The 16,450-nt window shown below is 46.7% G+C and overlaps 1 protein-coding gene across 1 annotated transcript in view; it reads right to left on the reverse strand.

Annotated features, from left to right (window-relative positions):
• Positions 1-3,124: 3,124 nt before the first annotated feature.
• rspo2 (R-spondin 2) overlaps positions 3,125-16,450 on the reverse strand; it is a 100,032-nt gene continuing 86,706 nt past the window's right edge. Inside the window, exon 5 of the mRNA XM_055634677.1 lies at positions 3,125-4,154. Within this exon, the coding sequence (XP_055490652.1) occupies positions 4,039-4,154 (116 nt within the window). The 3' untranslated portion in view covers positions 3,125-4,038. The remainder of the gene's footprint in view (positions 4,155-16,450) is intronic.

The following is a 16,450-nucleotide window of genomic DNA, read 5'->3' on the forward strand; positions in this document are numbered from 1 at the left end:
GGGTGTGAATGTGAGAATTAGTATGTATGTGTGGAAGTGGATGTGTGTGAATGCGTTTGCTTGTCATAATGTCATACAGTCATAGAGTCATATAGCATGGAAACAGGCCCGTTGACCGAACTTGCCCACACTGACCAACATGTCCCATCTACACTAGTCCCACCTGCCTGTGTTTGGCCCATATCCCTCCAAACCTGTCCTATCCATGTATCTGTCTAATTGTTTCTTGAATGTTGCAATAGTTCCTGCCTCAACTACCTCTTCTGGCAGCTCATTCCATACACCCACCACACTTTGTATGAGTGTGAGTGCGTGTATACACGTGTGACCATGGGCATTGATGTACATGTATGCGAACATGATATTTTATATTTCCTTGTGAGCATGTGTTTTTATGTGTGTGTACATGTGAGTGTGTATGTATGGCGTGTGACTGCATCTGAGTACATGTGATTGAATGTACATGTGAGTGTGTGCGTGTGCGTGAATGGACGTGTGTGTGCGTGTGTGTATGTGTGTGAACATATGAAAGTGTATTTATGTGTATGAACATATTCCGACTGTAATTCTGAACAAGCGTAAAACGTGGCGTCCTGATTTTTAATATGATTCAACACCCAATATCAATCCTGCTGAGACTGGCTGCAAGTTACCAAAGGCTTTTATACATTTTTATATCACCCAACACTGGATCATTATATAAACCTATTATATAAAACTATTATTATACATAAACCTATTAGCCCATTTAATGTAAAGTATTTTAAAACACTAACAAACAGAAATGGGTTAAAAACATACAAGCATTCAGAAATCAATTACATTTTTAGCCTTTATCGAGCGATGCTCTGTGACTGTAGAACGGTTTAAGCAAAGAGTAAAACATGATGTGAGCAGTAAGTGTGTTCAGGCCAAGCACAGAGAACTCCTCTCCTTCATGGGCAAGAGTGATTGAACTCAGGAGTAGCATAAGAGGTAGAGGGGAGAGGTCAAAGTGGGAGCATAAGATTTTTAATCAGATTCTGGTTCTGTTATTTGTTCAATCACCCCCTCCACGCCCCCTCCGACTATACTCAGGTCACGGCCAATAGTGGGAAAAAACTTGGCAGTGAATAGGTTAAGCAACTGGTCACTCAGCTGGCCTTGAGCATCCACCGACCTTTGGGGTGGTGAGGGATGGGTGGAGATATGCATTTGGAAGGTTTGGGCAAAGGGATGGATGGTAGCTGAGTGTGAGGGTTTTAGGCTGCAAAATAGCTCAGCCAACAAAAATACAACCTTTACACAATGCAAATGCCTCCTCTGTGATCTTTCATCCTTGACCTCCTTTGGTTTAAGCAGCACAGAATCTCCGATCAGAATACAGTGTCGTTAGTAGCAATTCCAAGGACTGGAAGGGTTACCTGTGCATGTCCTGAACTGCCAACATTTCAGTCGCAGTAGGCAGCCTAGGGTTGGTGGGCAGTCAAGGGCTCTGCCTGAGTTGACTGCCTGCCCCTCTTCCAGGCCTATGCCCATGCCCGAATGTCCCTGGAGAAGGAACAAGTAGTGTCCACAGGGATTCTGTGAAAGCTGGTCGCCACGGGGGAAATATGCGTGGTGAAAATGATGAATGATTGATTGATTGATGTTTGCAAACAACTGTGCAGTTTTGGTCTTTCCAGTAATTTGTACTGTATCTGTGATTAACTGAATATGATCTTCTTGTTAAGGAGAAAAAACTACATTTCAGTCTGGGAAATAAACTCCGTGATGTCCGATATAGGCAAGAACCCCGTCATTACCAATGCAGCTTTACAGGCCACTCAGCCCCTCTGATCCATGTTGCTGTTTCCACTCCATGCCAGCCTCCTCCCATTCTCACTCCACCTCATTCCTTCCAGCTTATGCATTCCGCATTCTTCCCAGTCTTTCTTTCAAATTCCCCAAATGATCTATTGGTGTGCTCCTAGATTTATGATCCCAGCCTTTGGTCTTCCTCTGCACATAAACATCTCCTTTGGACCCATTGTTAATCTTAGTCAATTCCATGGTCTTCCATTCACAGAGTACAGAGATTCCCAGCCCTCACTCTGGCTTACAAGGACCTCTCAGTTGTGGTACTGTCCCGTTGAACCCTATCTCCACATTCCTCAGATCCCCTAACAATGAATCTGCTGAAATCCGTATCCTGCTTCTTTGCTCAAACTATTCAGAGCTAATCCCACTCTGTGTAATTGTTCCAAAAGCAAACATCTCTAGGTTCTCAAAATCTATACGGGGAGATCTTTGACCCGAAACACTAACTTTGTTTCTCTCTCCACAGATGCAGCTTCACCTGCTGAGTGTCTTCAGCATTTCTAACTTGATCCCACATCTTGGTGATGGGAAAACACTAGCACCCCTATCACGCAATCGATTGTTTCATTTGACCCCTATGTGGTCTTTTTTCTTTGACAGACTCCCTTGCAAAAGGTCACTTCACATATTTAAGATAATATTTCTTTCACTTTCTGCGTCTGCACTGGTTCTGTAACAGAGCTCTCCATCAGTCCCATTCCCCTTCTCACTTCACACAGCTCAGTACGATTTCCCCTGCAGTCTCTCTCCAGGTCTTTCCCGAAGGCTCTTGTTGACTCTGTTTCCCATCTCCATTCCAGGCCACTCAATGCACAAAGATATTCTTCCCTCTACCTTCTAACCTTTCAACTGCGCCCTTCACTGATCTCCCTGGTCACTGATCTATCTCGCCTCCCATAACTCAAGCCCTACAGTCCTGGCAATATCCTTGTGAATCTTTTTTTGCACTGTATATCAAACTAAATTGTGAGTATGTAAGCGAATTTGGCAGGTTGGCACCAGGCAAAATAATTCTTCTAGAAACTTAGAAACATAGAAAATAGGTGCAGGAGTAGGCTATTTGGCCCTTCGAGCCTGCACCACCATTTATGGCTGATCATCCAACTCAGTATCCTGTACCTGCCTTCTCTCCATACCCCCTGACCCCTTTAGCCACAAGGGACACATCTAACTCCCTCTTAAATATAGCCAATGAACTGGCCTCAACTATCTTCTGTGGCAGAGAGTTCCAGAGATTCACCACTCTCTGTGTGAAATTTTTTTTTCTCATCTCGGTCCTAAAGGATTTTACCTCTATCCTCAAACTGTGACCCCTTGTCCTGGACTTCCCCAACATCGGGAACAATCTTCCTGCACCTAGCCTGTCCAATCCCTTAAGAATTTTGTAAGTTTCAACAAGATCCCCCCTCAATCTCCTAAATTCTAGCGAGTACAAGCCTTCTCATCCAAAGGACCTACTGCTTGGCCACTGAAGATCCAAAGGCCACCTTGGGATCAGAGCAGGTATCAGAAGCAGTCACAGACACCTCTCTTGGCATGCATCGCTGGACTCCCCCCAACATACAAATATCAGAGGCAAGAGGAGATAGCACCAGTGACCATGAAGCAGACCGTCAACAAGTGTGTATATATGTACAGTGAATAAGTTTATTATGGATAGACTCAGCACTGTGTATACACCAGACAAGCAACTAGGGGACAGTCATTGCTTGGATTATACAGTTACAGCCTTTAAAGCATGTTATGTTGGTGACGTCACTGGGACCTGTGCCGAGTCCTGTGCAACAACGATGGAGGGATCGCCCTGGAATGTAGGACGAACAAAAAGACAAACTCCATGTAATAAACAGTCCTCGTCCTGTGTACATACGTCTTCCTGCATATAAATAGACACGTCCTCTTCTCCATCTCTCGGCAGTTTTACAAGCAGGGGCTTATGTTGCATGTTTTAAATTATGTCAATGGCAACTTGTTGCACTGACCAGCCTTCAGTGTCCTCTGTAAAAGTCTTTGCCACACCAAACGTGTTCTGTACGGGCCAAACAGGGAACAGCAAATGACTGATGTATAAATAAAAACAAGCTCCCTCTCCCTCTCTCATTACCTGCCACTAACATCGTCAAAAGCAGCACAACTGCCAGGTGGGCAGGAAGGCCGAGCAGCCAGGGGCATTTTGTGGATTAAATGGTTTGTCCTCTTTTACAGGTCAGTGCTCTCTGTGGTTTGAAGTGCCACAAACTGCTTGCGCTCCTTGGCACGGGCTCGCTTCTTCTTCCTCCTGCCTGCTCCCTTCACTTTTGCTTTCTGCTTTCTCTCTGTCGAAGGAAAGAGTGACAGTTAGTTAGGCGTCATGCTGCTGTGGACATCAGTGCCTGTCCAATCCCACCCCTAATGACCCTCATAGAGTAGGGGTCTTCTGATAGAACCTCTTACATGCACACCTTGTTGCCTAGAAGGATTCGGATTGAGGAGCCTTCCAATGACAACATACACTGTACAGCAACCAACATTGCCACATATTAGTTTATTAATTCCAGAGATGTGGGCTTTGCAGGGTGAGACAACAGTTTAAGGGACTTAAGGGAATTAAGGGACAGAAGTTTAGGGGTAATATGAGGGGGAACTTCTTTACGCAGAGAGTGGTGGCGGTGTGGAATGAGCTCCCAGTGGAAGTGGTGGAGGCAGGTTCATTGGTATAATTTAAAAATAAATTGGATAGGCATATGGATGAGAAGGGAATGGAGGGTTATGGTACGAGTGCAGGCAGGTGGGACTAAGGGGAACAAAATTTGTTCGGCATGGACTTGTAGGGCCGAGATGGCCTGTTTCCGTGCTGTAATTGTTATATGGTTATTATATGGACAACAGTTAATTTCCCACCCAAATGCCATTGAGAAGGTGGTGGTGAGCTCTATCTTTCAACTGCTGCAGTTCTGGAGGTGTGAGTATATACACAATGCTATCAGGGAGGGTTGCCAGGATTTTGATTCGGTGACAGTGAAGGAATGGCAATCTTTTTCTAAGTCAGGATGGTATGTGGCTTGAAAGACAACTTCCAGGCAGTGATGTCCTGATGCTTTTGTTGCCCATGTCTTCCTGGCTTCTAGAGGTGGTGGAAGTCTAAGGAGGTAGACAAAAGTGCTGGAGAAACTCAGCGGGTGAAGCAGCATCTATGGAGCGAAGGAAATAGAAACATAGAAACATAGAAATTATCCCTAACCAGTCTGAAGAAGGGTCTCGACCCGAAATGTCACCCATTCCCTCTCTCTAGAGATGCTGCCTGTCCCGCTGAGTTACTCCAGCTTTTTATGTCTATCTTTGGTTTAAACCAGCATCTGCAGCTCCTTCTTACACAATCCCATCTCAGCCTCAACCCATTCACACCCCAACTCATCATCAGCTAATTCAGATTCAGATTCAGATTCAGATTCAATTTTAATTGTCATTGTCAGTGTACAGTACAGAGACAACGAAATGCATTTAGCATCTCCCTTGAAGAGCGACATAGCAAACGATTTGAATAAAAAATAAATAATAAGTGTCCGGGGGGGGGTTAGTCCACCTAACTAATCTTCAACCCACTCCAAAAACATCCTTCACCCACTTCTCAACTTATCCTCCACAAACTCCACCCTAACTCCTCCTTACCCAACCACCTCATCCTCCACACACTCCACCCGACTCATCCTCAACGCATCCTCTGCTCCCCTGCATCATACAAATACCCCAGCTCACGAACAATACACACACATGGACTATTCACCAATACATACAGAGACATATATACTCACATGCATATATATGCACACACACACACACACATAGTCACATACACTCACACATACAGATGCATACACACACACCTACTCACAGATGTACATGCACTGAACATATGTATACACACACTCGGACACACATTCACTGACAGGTACATACACATGCACTGACATGCTGCATACAGATGTGCATGTTCATGGGCACACTTCATATCTTCACACACTGCGACACACATGCACAGACTTGCACATGCACATACAAATGCACATGTGCACATGTAACCAAACACAAATGCCTGGCACTGAGTCTCCTGGCTCCTGCCTTCTCTGGTCCAGACTTGTCCTGGGAACTGATGCTGCTAATTTTCACACTTGATTCTGCATCGCCCAGGGAAAAGGTGCACAGATGAATCCCAATAGGAATATTCAAGGCTGGTGGGCCTTGAGAGGATAGGGGTTGAACACAGATATTCCCCGGTAGAAAGGAGATAAACAGTATGGAACTGACTCCAAAGGGAGTGAGGTGAAGAGTGGGCTCTTTGGCAGCTGGTGATGGGGGAAGGAAGGAGAGGGAGAGGAGGGTTTGGTATGGGTTAGAAGCACCAACACAGCTGGATAATCAGTGACAGTGCTTCCACCATTCCAGGCAGCCGGGAATCCACCAACTTTATTTACAGACTCCGCTTGGACTGCTGAGGTTTCCACACAGTTGGAAATGCAAGGTTTCACAAGGTTTCCAGCAAGCCGTGAAGTTACCAAGAACATTTTCTGAAGAGGTTAAGATCAAGTCGGTGAGAAGTTTAGGCGGGATTTATTTTAGTTTTTTTCAGTATTAGAGATACAGCGCGGAAGCAGGCCCTTTGGCCCACCGAGTCCGCGCCGACCAGCGATCCCCACACATTAACACCATCCTACACGTACACCAAGCCAATGAACCTACAGATCCGTACGTCCCTGGAGTGTGGGAGGAAACCGAAGATCTCGGAGAAAACCCACGTGGTCACAGGGAGAACATAGAAACATAGAAACATAGGTGTAGGAGTAGGCTATTCGGCCCTTCGAGCCTGCACCGCCATTCGATATGATCATGGCTGATCATCCAACTCAGTATCCCGTACCTGCCTTCTCTCCATACCCCCTGATCCCTTTAGCCACAAGGGCCACATCTAACTCCCTCTTAAATATAGCCAATGAACTGGCCTCAACTACCTTCTGTGGCAGCGAATTCCACAGATTCACCACTCTCTGTGTAAAAAATGATTTTCTCATCTCGGTCCTAAAAGATTTCCCCCTTATCCTTAAACTGTGACCCCTTGTCCTGGACTTCCCCAACATCGGGAATAATCTTCCTGCATCTAGCCTGTCCAACCCCTTAAGAATTTTGTAAGTGTCTATAAGATCCCCCCTCAATCTTATATCTCACAAAAGTGCAAACTCCATACAGACAGCACCCGTAGTCAGGATCGAACCCGGGTATCTAGCGCAGCAACTCTACCGCTGTGTCACTGTGGTCGCCCTGGGTCACTGCACTGGGTCACTGCACTGGGTCACTGCACTGGGTCACTGCACTGGGTCACTGCACTGGGTCACTGCACTGGGTCACTGCACTGGGTCACTGCACTGGGTCACTGCACTGGGTCACTGCACTGGGTCACTGCACTGGGTCACTGCACTGGGTTTTCAGAGATTGGGATCAAACACATTCTCTTTCATCAGTGTGGTAACACAATGAGGCAGAACTATTAATCATTACATTCCACAAATCATTGTCATCGTATACTATCAAACCTGACAAATTGAGCTAGATATGCTTTTGGAGAGAATGCTACTTGTGTCAAGGTGAGGTCCCAGACCACAGCTCATCCCCACTGTGTCTGCACCGGGAGTCAGACTCTGCCAGTGCTGGGTTTGTGCTGACAATCCCACCTCCCATTACAAAACTGCAGGACTCCATATTCTGTCCTCAGGATAAGGAATGTAGATGACACTGCCTCAGCAAGCAGACTGCAGGAGCTTGATAGGCAGCCAGCTGTGGAATCTAGGGCCAGGGGCCAGTCTCAGATTAAGGTATCAAGCATTTGCCTGCCCCATCCTGATATCCCCAACATCTTTTGTTAGCATCAAAAATATCTCCCAGTCTCTGCTTTGATTGAACTCATTGAATCTCTATAGCCTCCAGAAGACAGAAATCTCAAGGTCAACCAACTTCTGGGTGAAAAAACGAAGATAAATTTTCCTCAGATGTTGGCAAACCTTTGGAATTCTGTCCCCCGGAGGCAGTGGAGACAGTCGCTGTGTTCATTCAAAACAGAGATGGATATATTACTACATGTGAAAGGAATCAACAGATTTGAGCATTGGTCAGAAACATGGCGGGTAGATTTGTCTTGATCTTGATGACTAGTGGTGCAACCTCGTTTGGTCCAAATGGCCTAATCCTGCTCTTAATTCTTACGATTTTATGATTATAATTCCCAGAGAATTGGCTGGAATATAGATGGTTACCAGCCAGAGCAAAAACTCCTGGGTGTGCAAGGCTCAGCAGAAATGAATACAGCCTACACATCTTGGCAGTGGTCGAAGATGTTGTCGCAGGGACAAGACAGGCAACTTTGTTGTGAAGACAATGGCATAGATTCACTTGCATGTTTATCCATGCAACAATATAACTCCCAAAATGGATTCCTCTCAAAACTCATGCTGCAAGAACTGATGGTAATGAGGAGAACCAACAGTGGATGACGGAACGTCAAGGATTTGAGTATAGGAGCAGGGAGGTTCTACTGCAGTTGTACAGGGTCTTGGTGAGACCACACCTGGAGTATTGCGTACAGTTTTGGTCTCCTAATCTGAGGAAAGACATTCTTGCCATAGAGGGAGTACAGAGAAGGTTCACCAGACTGATTCCTGGGATGTCAGGACTTTCATATGAAGAAAGACCGGATAGACTCGGCTTGTACTCGCTAGAATTTAGAAGATTGAGGGGGGATCTTATAGAAACTTACAAAATTCTTAAGGGGTTGGACAGGCTAGATGCAGGAAGATTGTTCCCGATGTTGGGGAAGGCCAGAACAAGGGGTCACAGTTTAAGGATAAGGGGGAAATCTTTTAGGACTGAGATGAGGAAAACTTTTTTCACACAGAGAGTGGTGAATCTCTGGAATTCTCTGCCGCAGAATGTAGTTGAGGCCAGTTCATTGGCTATATTTAAGAGGGAGTTAGATGTGGCCTTTGTGGCTAAAGGGATCGGGGGGAATGGAGAGAGGGCAGGAATGGGATCCTGAGTTGGATGATCAGCCATGATCATATTGAATGGCGGCGCAGGCTCGAAGGGCCGAATGGCCTACTCCTGCACCTATTTTCTATGTTTCTATGTCTTGTGTGCAAGGAATGCATTTCAAGGTCTCACAACACTTCAAATTAGTTTGCAACCAATCAACACCTTTTCAAAGTGTAGCCACTGTCTGGTGAAGATGTGCTCAATGGCTCCAGTGCATTTGCTCACCTGGACGACTCCAACAGCAACTCCTAGTCCCATGCCATCTACTTCTGAGAAGGCCAAAGGCCACAAGAGGCTTGGGAACCCCACTTCCTGCAGCATCCTCACCAAATCACACACCATCCTGACATGCAAATGTATCCCTGCTCCTTCATTGCCACTATATCTAAACCCTAGGACTCCACTCCCCCACAACACTGTGGAAATGCCTTCACGAGAAGAGACTGCAACAGTTCACGAAGATTGATCATCTCTGTCTACTGAAGAGCAATCAGGGACGGACAGTAAATGCTGGCCTTTACAGACAGAACAAACAATGAAGACAGTAATTATTTTCATAATGTGTACAAAGTTTCTATGTCCAGGATTAGGCTGAATGTGCCTTTAAGAATGGAATATTAAACATCCTCACTTAAAGTAACACCATGGAGGGAAGGGTTAAAGCCTGGGCTGCCCCCAATGGTTTGCTGACATCAGCGGATATATAGGGGCAAGTCTGGAACCTAGGAGGGATGAAGAATTTCAACATTTGACCACAAGCAAACGCCACAGTGGACACCCAGAGCTTCAAGTTACCTTTGTACAAACAAGACCTTGGAATGTGTTTCACTCTGAAAAAAACTAAGAGTAAAATCCATTTGGACACTAAAGTTCTAGCGACGAAGAACGTTATAAATCAGAAAATAATCCAAAATATAACAGGATTTAAGGCAATGCTCCTGTATCACAGGTTAAGTCAACCTCATTCCGTGTCATATTTACGAGGTGCTCTACACACTGGTCTCGTTTCTATTAGTTAGTTGTTGGGAAATTTGATTTTTTTTAATGCCCCTGTCCCACTTAGGAAACCTGAACAGAAACCTCTGGAGACTTTGGGCCCCACCCAAGGTTTCCGTGCGGTTCCTGGAGGTTGCAGGTGGTTGCCGGAGGTTGCAGGTAGTGGAGGCAGGTAGGGAGACTGACAAAAACCTCCGGGAACCGCACGGAAACCTTGGGCGGGGCGCAAAGAGGTTTCCGTTCAGGTTTCCTAAGTGGGACAGGGGCATAAATTTGTTGCCCAGATTTGGAACAGAACTCTGAAACACAAGCTGCCGCTGAATGGGAGGAGGGTGCAGGTACCATCCTAAGGGTTAACTGTTCCCGTGACAGGGCGGCAAACTTTTTAAAACACGAAGGGCTGAGTGGGCCGCAGGAGGGGGGAGAGTAGAATGCACGGCGCCTCTGGTACCGAAACACGCACACACAAAATCTCCGACTAGCCAGAAAAACAATCCCAGGACTGCCACGCTCTTCCAAACGCATAAGCTGTGATTCCAATACTCCTCCCCCTCCCGGATGCTCCTCCAGTGGCACGCATTGCAAGAGGGATGTGTGCCAAATGGATGTTTTTAAGGGTAACACAATCCTTGCTTTTTGTTTTGAGTCATAACTCACGTACTCCAGAAAGAAATGAAAAATGGGTGCATCTTTTGAACTAAGAGCATACCTCAGTAGCTATAGGAATGTTTGCACTTTCTACTGTTACCAAGACAAATGCTTCGTGGAAAGTTTATCGGTCATTTGGCGCAGATTTATTCATGCTCTCTGTGAGTTTCAGCAGCCTTATCATGTGATTTTTGAATTTTGCAAATCAGACCCATATATGGAAGTGTAAGTTCTTCATACTCTGCCTGGTGTGCCCTAGATTAAAGAGAGGTAGGCAGACTAGGACTCGACATGGGCCTGTCAGATGTTGACACCAGAACAGGATTCATAAGTGAAAGCAGAATTGGAACCTGTTGGCAGGGAAAGGGGGGAGAGAAAAAGAGACGAGAGAAAGAGAGAGAGAGAGAGAGCGAAAGAGAGAGAGAGAGAGAGAGAGAGAGAGAGAGAGAGAGAGAGAGAGAGAGAGAGAGAGAGAGAGAGAGAGAGAGAGAGAGAGAGAGAGAGAGAGAGAGACGAGAGGAGAGAGAGAGAGAGAGAGAGAGAGAGAGAGCGAGAGAGAGAGAGAGAGAGAGAGAGAGAGAGAGCGAGAGAGAGAATAACAGACAGACAATCGCAAAGACAACTGTGGAGAAGAAGATGGATGGGAGGGGCGACAGTGAGAGAAGGGGGGGGGGGGAAGACGATAGACAGAGTGAGTGACGAAAAGAGAAAGGGAATGAAGAGGGAGCAAGATGGATGAGTCCACCAAAATGAGAAAGAACACTGCATTTGAGAGAAAAACAAAAAGCTAATAATCACAGCAGGGGAGAGGGAATGTAAAGCTCAGCAGCAATCAAAAAATTAGTAATACGCAAGATTCATGGCTACAAGACAAACTATAACCAGCTCTGTTAAATTGGAACAAAAGCAGCAAAATGGATTTCAATTTCCAGCATCTGCAGCTCTTTGATTCTTGCTTTATGTTACATTGAAGTTATCCTGCCTTCCCCAGTTCATTACTCATGCACAGTAATCAACAGAAAATTCCTTCCACGCCCATTCCTTCATACCAATTGCGCAGAGACAGAGCAGGTGGACGAGCCACACAGCTCGGGTCTAAGAAACAGGAGGACCTCACTCTGTCCTTCCAAACATTCAGAGAGGATTTGACCAAACGTTACCTCCCATCTATTGCCAACTTTGTAAGTAACGATCGATCTCACCATATACGTGTATTCAGTTCAACATTCATCAACCAACAGCTTCCCCCCTCACTAATCCCCTCCGTTTTCTCAATAACCCAAGCCCGACCTCCTCCCCACAACAAAACTACACCCCACTGTCGCCCAACTTTCCCTAATAATCCAACACCCCACCTTCCCAATCCCCAATAAGTTGGGGATCACCAATTTAAGATCAACAAACTCATCAGGATGGCTGGCTCCGGCCTGGGGGTGGAGCTGGATTCATGGGGGGTCTTGAGGATGCTCCTCCTGGAGACCACACCTGGAGTATTGCGTGCAGTTTTGGTCTCCTAATCTGAGGAAAGACATTCTTGCCATAGAGGGAGTACAGAGAAGGTTCACCAGACTGATTCCTGGGATGGCAGGACTTTCATATGAAGAAAGACAAGATAGACTCGGCTTGTACGCGCTAGAATTTAGAAGATTGAGGGGGGATCTGATAGAAACTCACAAAATTCTTAAGGGGTTGGACAGGCTAGATGCAGGAAGATTGTTCCCGATGTTGGGAAAGTCCAGAACTAGGGGTCACAGTTTAAGGATAAGAGGGAAGTCTTTTAGGACCGAGATGAGAAAATCATTTTTTACACAGAGAGTGGTGAATCTGTGGAATTCTCTGCCACAGAAGGTAGTTGAGGCCAGTTCATTGGCTATATTTAAGAGGGAGTTAGATGTGGTCCTTGTGGCTAAAGGGATCAGGGGGTATGGAGAGAAGGCAGGGATGGGATACTGAGTTGGATGATCAGCCATGATCATATCGAATGGCGGTGCAGGCTCGAAGGGCCGAATGGCCAACTCCTGCACCTATTTTCTATGTTTCTATGTTTCCTCAAACTGCAGAGCAACCTGGACACTACAGCTCACCCCCTCCATGACACACTGGTCAACCCGAGGAGTACCTTCAGCAACAGACTGGTTCCTCCAAGATGCAGGACAGAATGCCACAGGAGATCCTTCTTCCTTGTGGCCATCAAACTGTACAACATCTCCCCCTTCTGTCATAGGGTAGACTGACACTCCTCCCCCTTCCCCCTCCCCTCCCCAATCTGTGCACATGCCCAATTGTTTTACACTCGTCCCTTTAATTTCATGTTTCATGTATTGTGTGTTTTTATGATCGTTTGCAGATCAATTTCCCTCCTGGGATAAATAAAGCTTTATCGTGTCATATCGTATGGTATAGTATAATACAACGTCACCCCCTTCCCTCTTCCTCAATAATCCAACATCCTACTTTTCCCGATCCCAGATAAACTACCACCCCAAAGCCCCTACTCCAATAATCCAACACATCTACTTTCCCCCACCCTCAATTATACAATGCCCCGTCTTCCCTCTCCTTTCCTCTAGAACCCAACCCCACCTCATTCCCCTTCAATAATCCTGCACACGCCTTCCCTCTCCTTAATGTTACAATATTCCCTTCCACCTCCTTAGTAATCCAACTTTCCCACCACCACCTCCCCCTTCAATAATCCAACATCCCCACTTCCCGCATCCAATAACCCACCCACTTCCCGCCTTCCCCTCTCCCACTGCACCGCACTGTCAAAGGGACAGCACACTGACGCTGGGGTCAGAACGTGGTTGGAAAGGCAGTGTGTTGGGACCTTGCCTGGGTGGAGCCAGGTCTAAATTGGGATAGAATCCAGAGTTTTGCTAATGGGAGTGTGAGCTTGGTCAGGGCCCACCAGAAACCTTGTGCCGTTGTTGTATCGAGGACTGAGATACAAGACTGTATACAAGGACTGAGACCCCCCCCCTCCCCTTCCTCCCCCCACCATCCTTAAATAATGAGGCCAAAGGAACGAGAAAAAAGAGGCAGCATCTATGGAGCCAAGGTGACGTTTCGGGTACGAGACCCTTCTTCAAACTGATGTGGGGGCGCGGGAAGAAGAAGAAAGGAAGTGGCGGAGACAGCGGACTGTTGGAGAGCTGAGAAGGCGAGGGGCAGGAGGGAGAAAGCAAGGACTACCTGAAATTGGAGAAGTCAATGTTCATACCGCTGGGGTGTAAACTGCCCAAGCGTAATATGAGGTGCTGCTCCTCCAATTTGCAGTGGGACTCACTCTGGCCATGGAGGAGGCCCAAGACAGAAAGGTCGGATTTGGAATGGGTGGGGGAGTTGAAGTGCTGGACCACCGGGAGGTCAGGTTGGTTAGTGCGAACTGTGCGGAGGTATTGGGCAAAGCGATCACCAAGCCTAAGCTTGGTCTCACTGATGTAGAGCAGCTGACGCCTAGAGCAGCGGATGCATTAGATGGAGGAGGTGCAGGTGAACCTCTGCCTCACCTGGAAAGAACTCTTGGGTCCTTGGATGGAGTCAAGGGGGGAGGTAACGTGACAAGTGTAGCATTTCCTGCTGTTGCAAGGGAGGGGTAGCTTGGGTGGGAAGGGATTTTTCCAGCATCTGCAGTTCTTTCTTAAATGGAGTAACTCAGCATATCAGGCAACATCCCTGGAGAAAAAGGAGAGGTGACGTTTCAGGTCGGGATCCGAAATATCATTATCCTTTTTCTCCAAAGATGCCGCCTAGCCCGCTGAGTTACTCCAATTTGTGTCTATTTTAGGAGAGAATAGTCTGGGTCATCAGGCAGGAGGGGAAAGAGAGAAAGAGTGAAAGAGGGAGCGAGAAGCGGGGTGAAAAAATTATATTCAACATTTTTGAAAAACTGAAAACTTCAGAAATTGGAATTAAAATGGACTTTTAAAATAATCCCCTTGCTGGCCCCGAGATTACAAGAACAATTCTCACATTGTTAAAAGTGATTACTCTGCTGATTGGCAGCCAGATTCTCAACTATGAGTTTGCTTGGCAGATCTCATTCAAATCCACAAGCTCTTCACAGTAGGAAGGACGGAAAGCATTGGTGCAAACACAGCTGCTGTTTCAACAAATTTGCAGTTCATGAACCACTCTGTTAATTCACAGTTTAATAACTGCATATTTTGGTAACACTGCATTGCTCATGCTGTAATATCTGGCCCTGAATGTCTCAAAAATCCATCCCGGTCAGCTGAGAGAGGGAGAATGGGAGGGAGGGAGAGGGAGAGGTGGAGAGGTGGAGAGGGGGGAGGGGGGGGGGGGGAGGGGTGGGGGAAGAGTGGAGGGGGGGGGGGGAGAGAGGGGGAGAGCAGGAAGAGGGACGGAGAAACTAGAGAGCAACTGGACCCATTGGTCTTCGTCATTTATATCATCAATTTGGAAGAGAATGTAGTAAAGGGCCTGTCCCACCTGGCGACTTTTTCGGCGACTGCCGGCGTCATATCAGTGTCGCCAAAAGATTTTGAACATTTCAAAATCCAGCGGCAACGAAAATAATGTTGCGACACTTGAAGAAAACACCACGTGTCATACGCCATCACGCCGCGTCACCGCCGCGTCACGCCACAAATGTTTCGGTGACCTGAAATGCCAGTCAATGATGCCTGCAATCGGCGAAAAAAATCGGCAAGTGAGACAGACCCTTAAGTTTGTAGATGACATTAAAGTGGGTGCTATCGTACAGGGCTGCCAACTCTCACGTATTGAGTGTGAGAATCACGCATTTTGCCAAATTCTCACGCTCTCTCGCTGATCACAAATTTCTCACACTCTGTCGTGAGAAATTCTGTGATCAACGAAAATTTTATAACTCATATCAACGGCATGGGCAGGATGGAAGCAGAAGCAACGGCAGGGACAGATGCGGACGGGGAGCCGGGGCTGGCGAGTGTTTGCCGGGCTGGTGAGTGTTTGCCGGGCTGGAGAGTCGCTCGCTGCAGCTCTGGCCATGGAGCAGCCTCAGTGCAAGAGTCCCGGGCTGTCGGAGGCGTCGGAAGCGTTGACCCGCTGCCATAGGAGTCTCTGTGCCGAATTCGCGCAGGTGACCGGCATGGATCAGGCTGCGGCTCGGTGCATCCTGGAGGACAACCAGTGGCTGCTGGAAGTAAGTACCAAGCACTGGGTAGAAACGGTGGAAGATAGTGACCTTCAAATGGGGGTGGTTGGAGAAAGCATCCTGCTTGCCGGCTAGATCTACACTTACTCTAACTGCAAGAAAAATGTTCCCGATGTTGGGGGAGTTCAGAACCATGGGTCACAGTTTAAGAATAAAGGCTGGCCAGTTAGGGCTGAGAAGAGGAAAAACTTTCTTCGCAGAGAGAGTTGTGAATCTGTGGAATCTGTGCCAGGTAACCCCAAGGTTAGTGATCAGTGATCGCTCAGCCTCCCAACTTTCAAAGACGCTCCGTGGCCCCTAGTTCAGGCAGAGAGCACTGCCAGATGTGAGCGGGCAACTGAGGCTAGTTAGTTGTCAGTGATGTCTGGATCCCAATGCTCAGCACTTCGTGTTTCGGAGTTGGCTAATGTTATTGATTCGGAATTAGCCTGATTTGTAATTAGTTGACAAAACCTTAATTTATTAATCCGGAATATCCAGGGGATGGGATAAGTGTAATATTAGATTACATGCAAGATGTCAGGCTGTCTGTCACAACATACAGCCTTGATAACCCATTATTTCCTTCAGTTAAATATTGAGAAGGTAGCACTATTGTCATTTGCCACTCAACTATTATGTTTGTTTACCTCACTGACTATTTCTAACTTCACACAAATTCCTGACAGGTTGAATAGAAATGTCTCCAATCTCGTTGTTTTATTAAATGAACATGTAGATGAACATCCTCAAGGAGTGTAATCAGATGGA

The sequence above is a fragment of the Leucoraja erinacea genome, chromosome 4, assembly GCF_028641065.1.
Source record: "Leucoraja erinacea ecotype New England chromosome 4, Leri_hhj_1, whole genome shotgun sequence".
In the NCBI taxonomy this organism is placed as follows: domain Eukaryota; kingdom Metazoa; phylum Chordata; class Chondrichthyes; order Rajiformes; family Rajidae; genus Leucoraja; species Leucoraja erinaceus.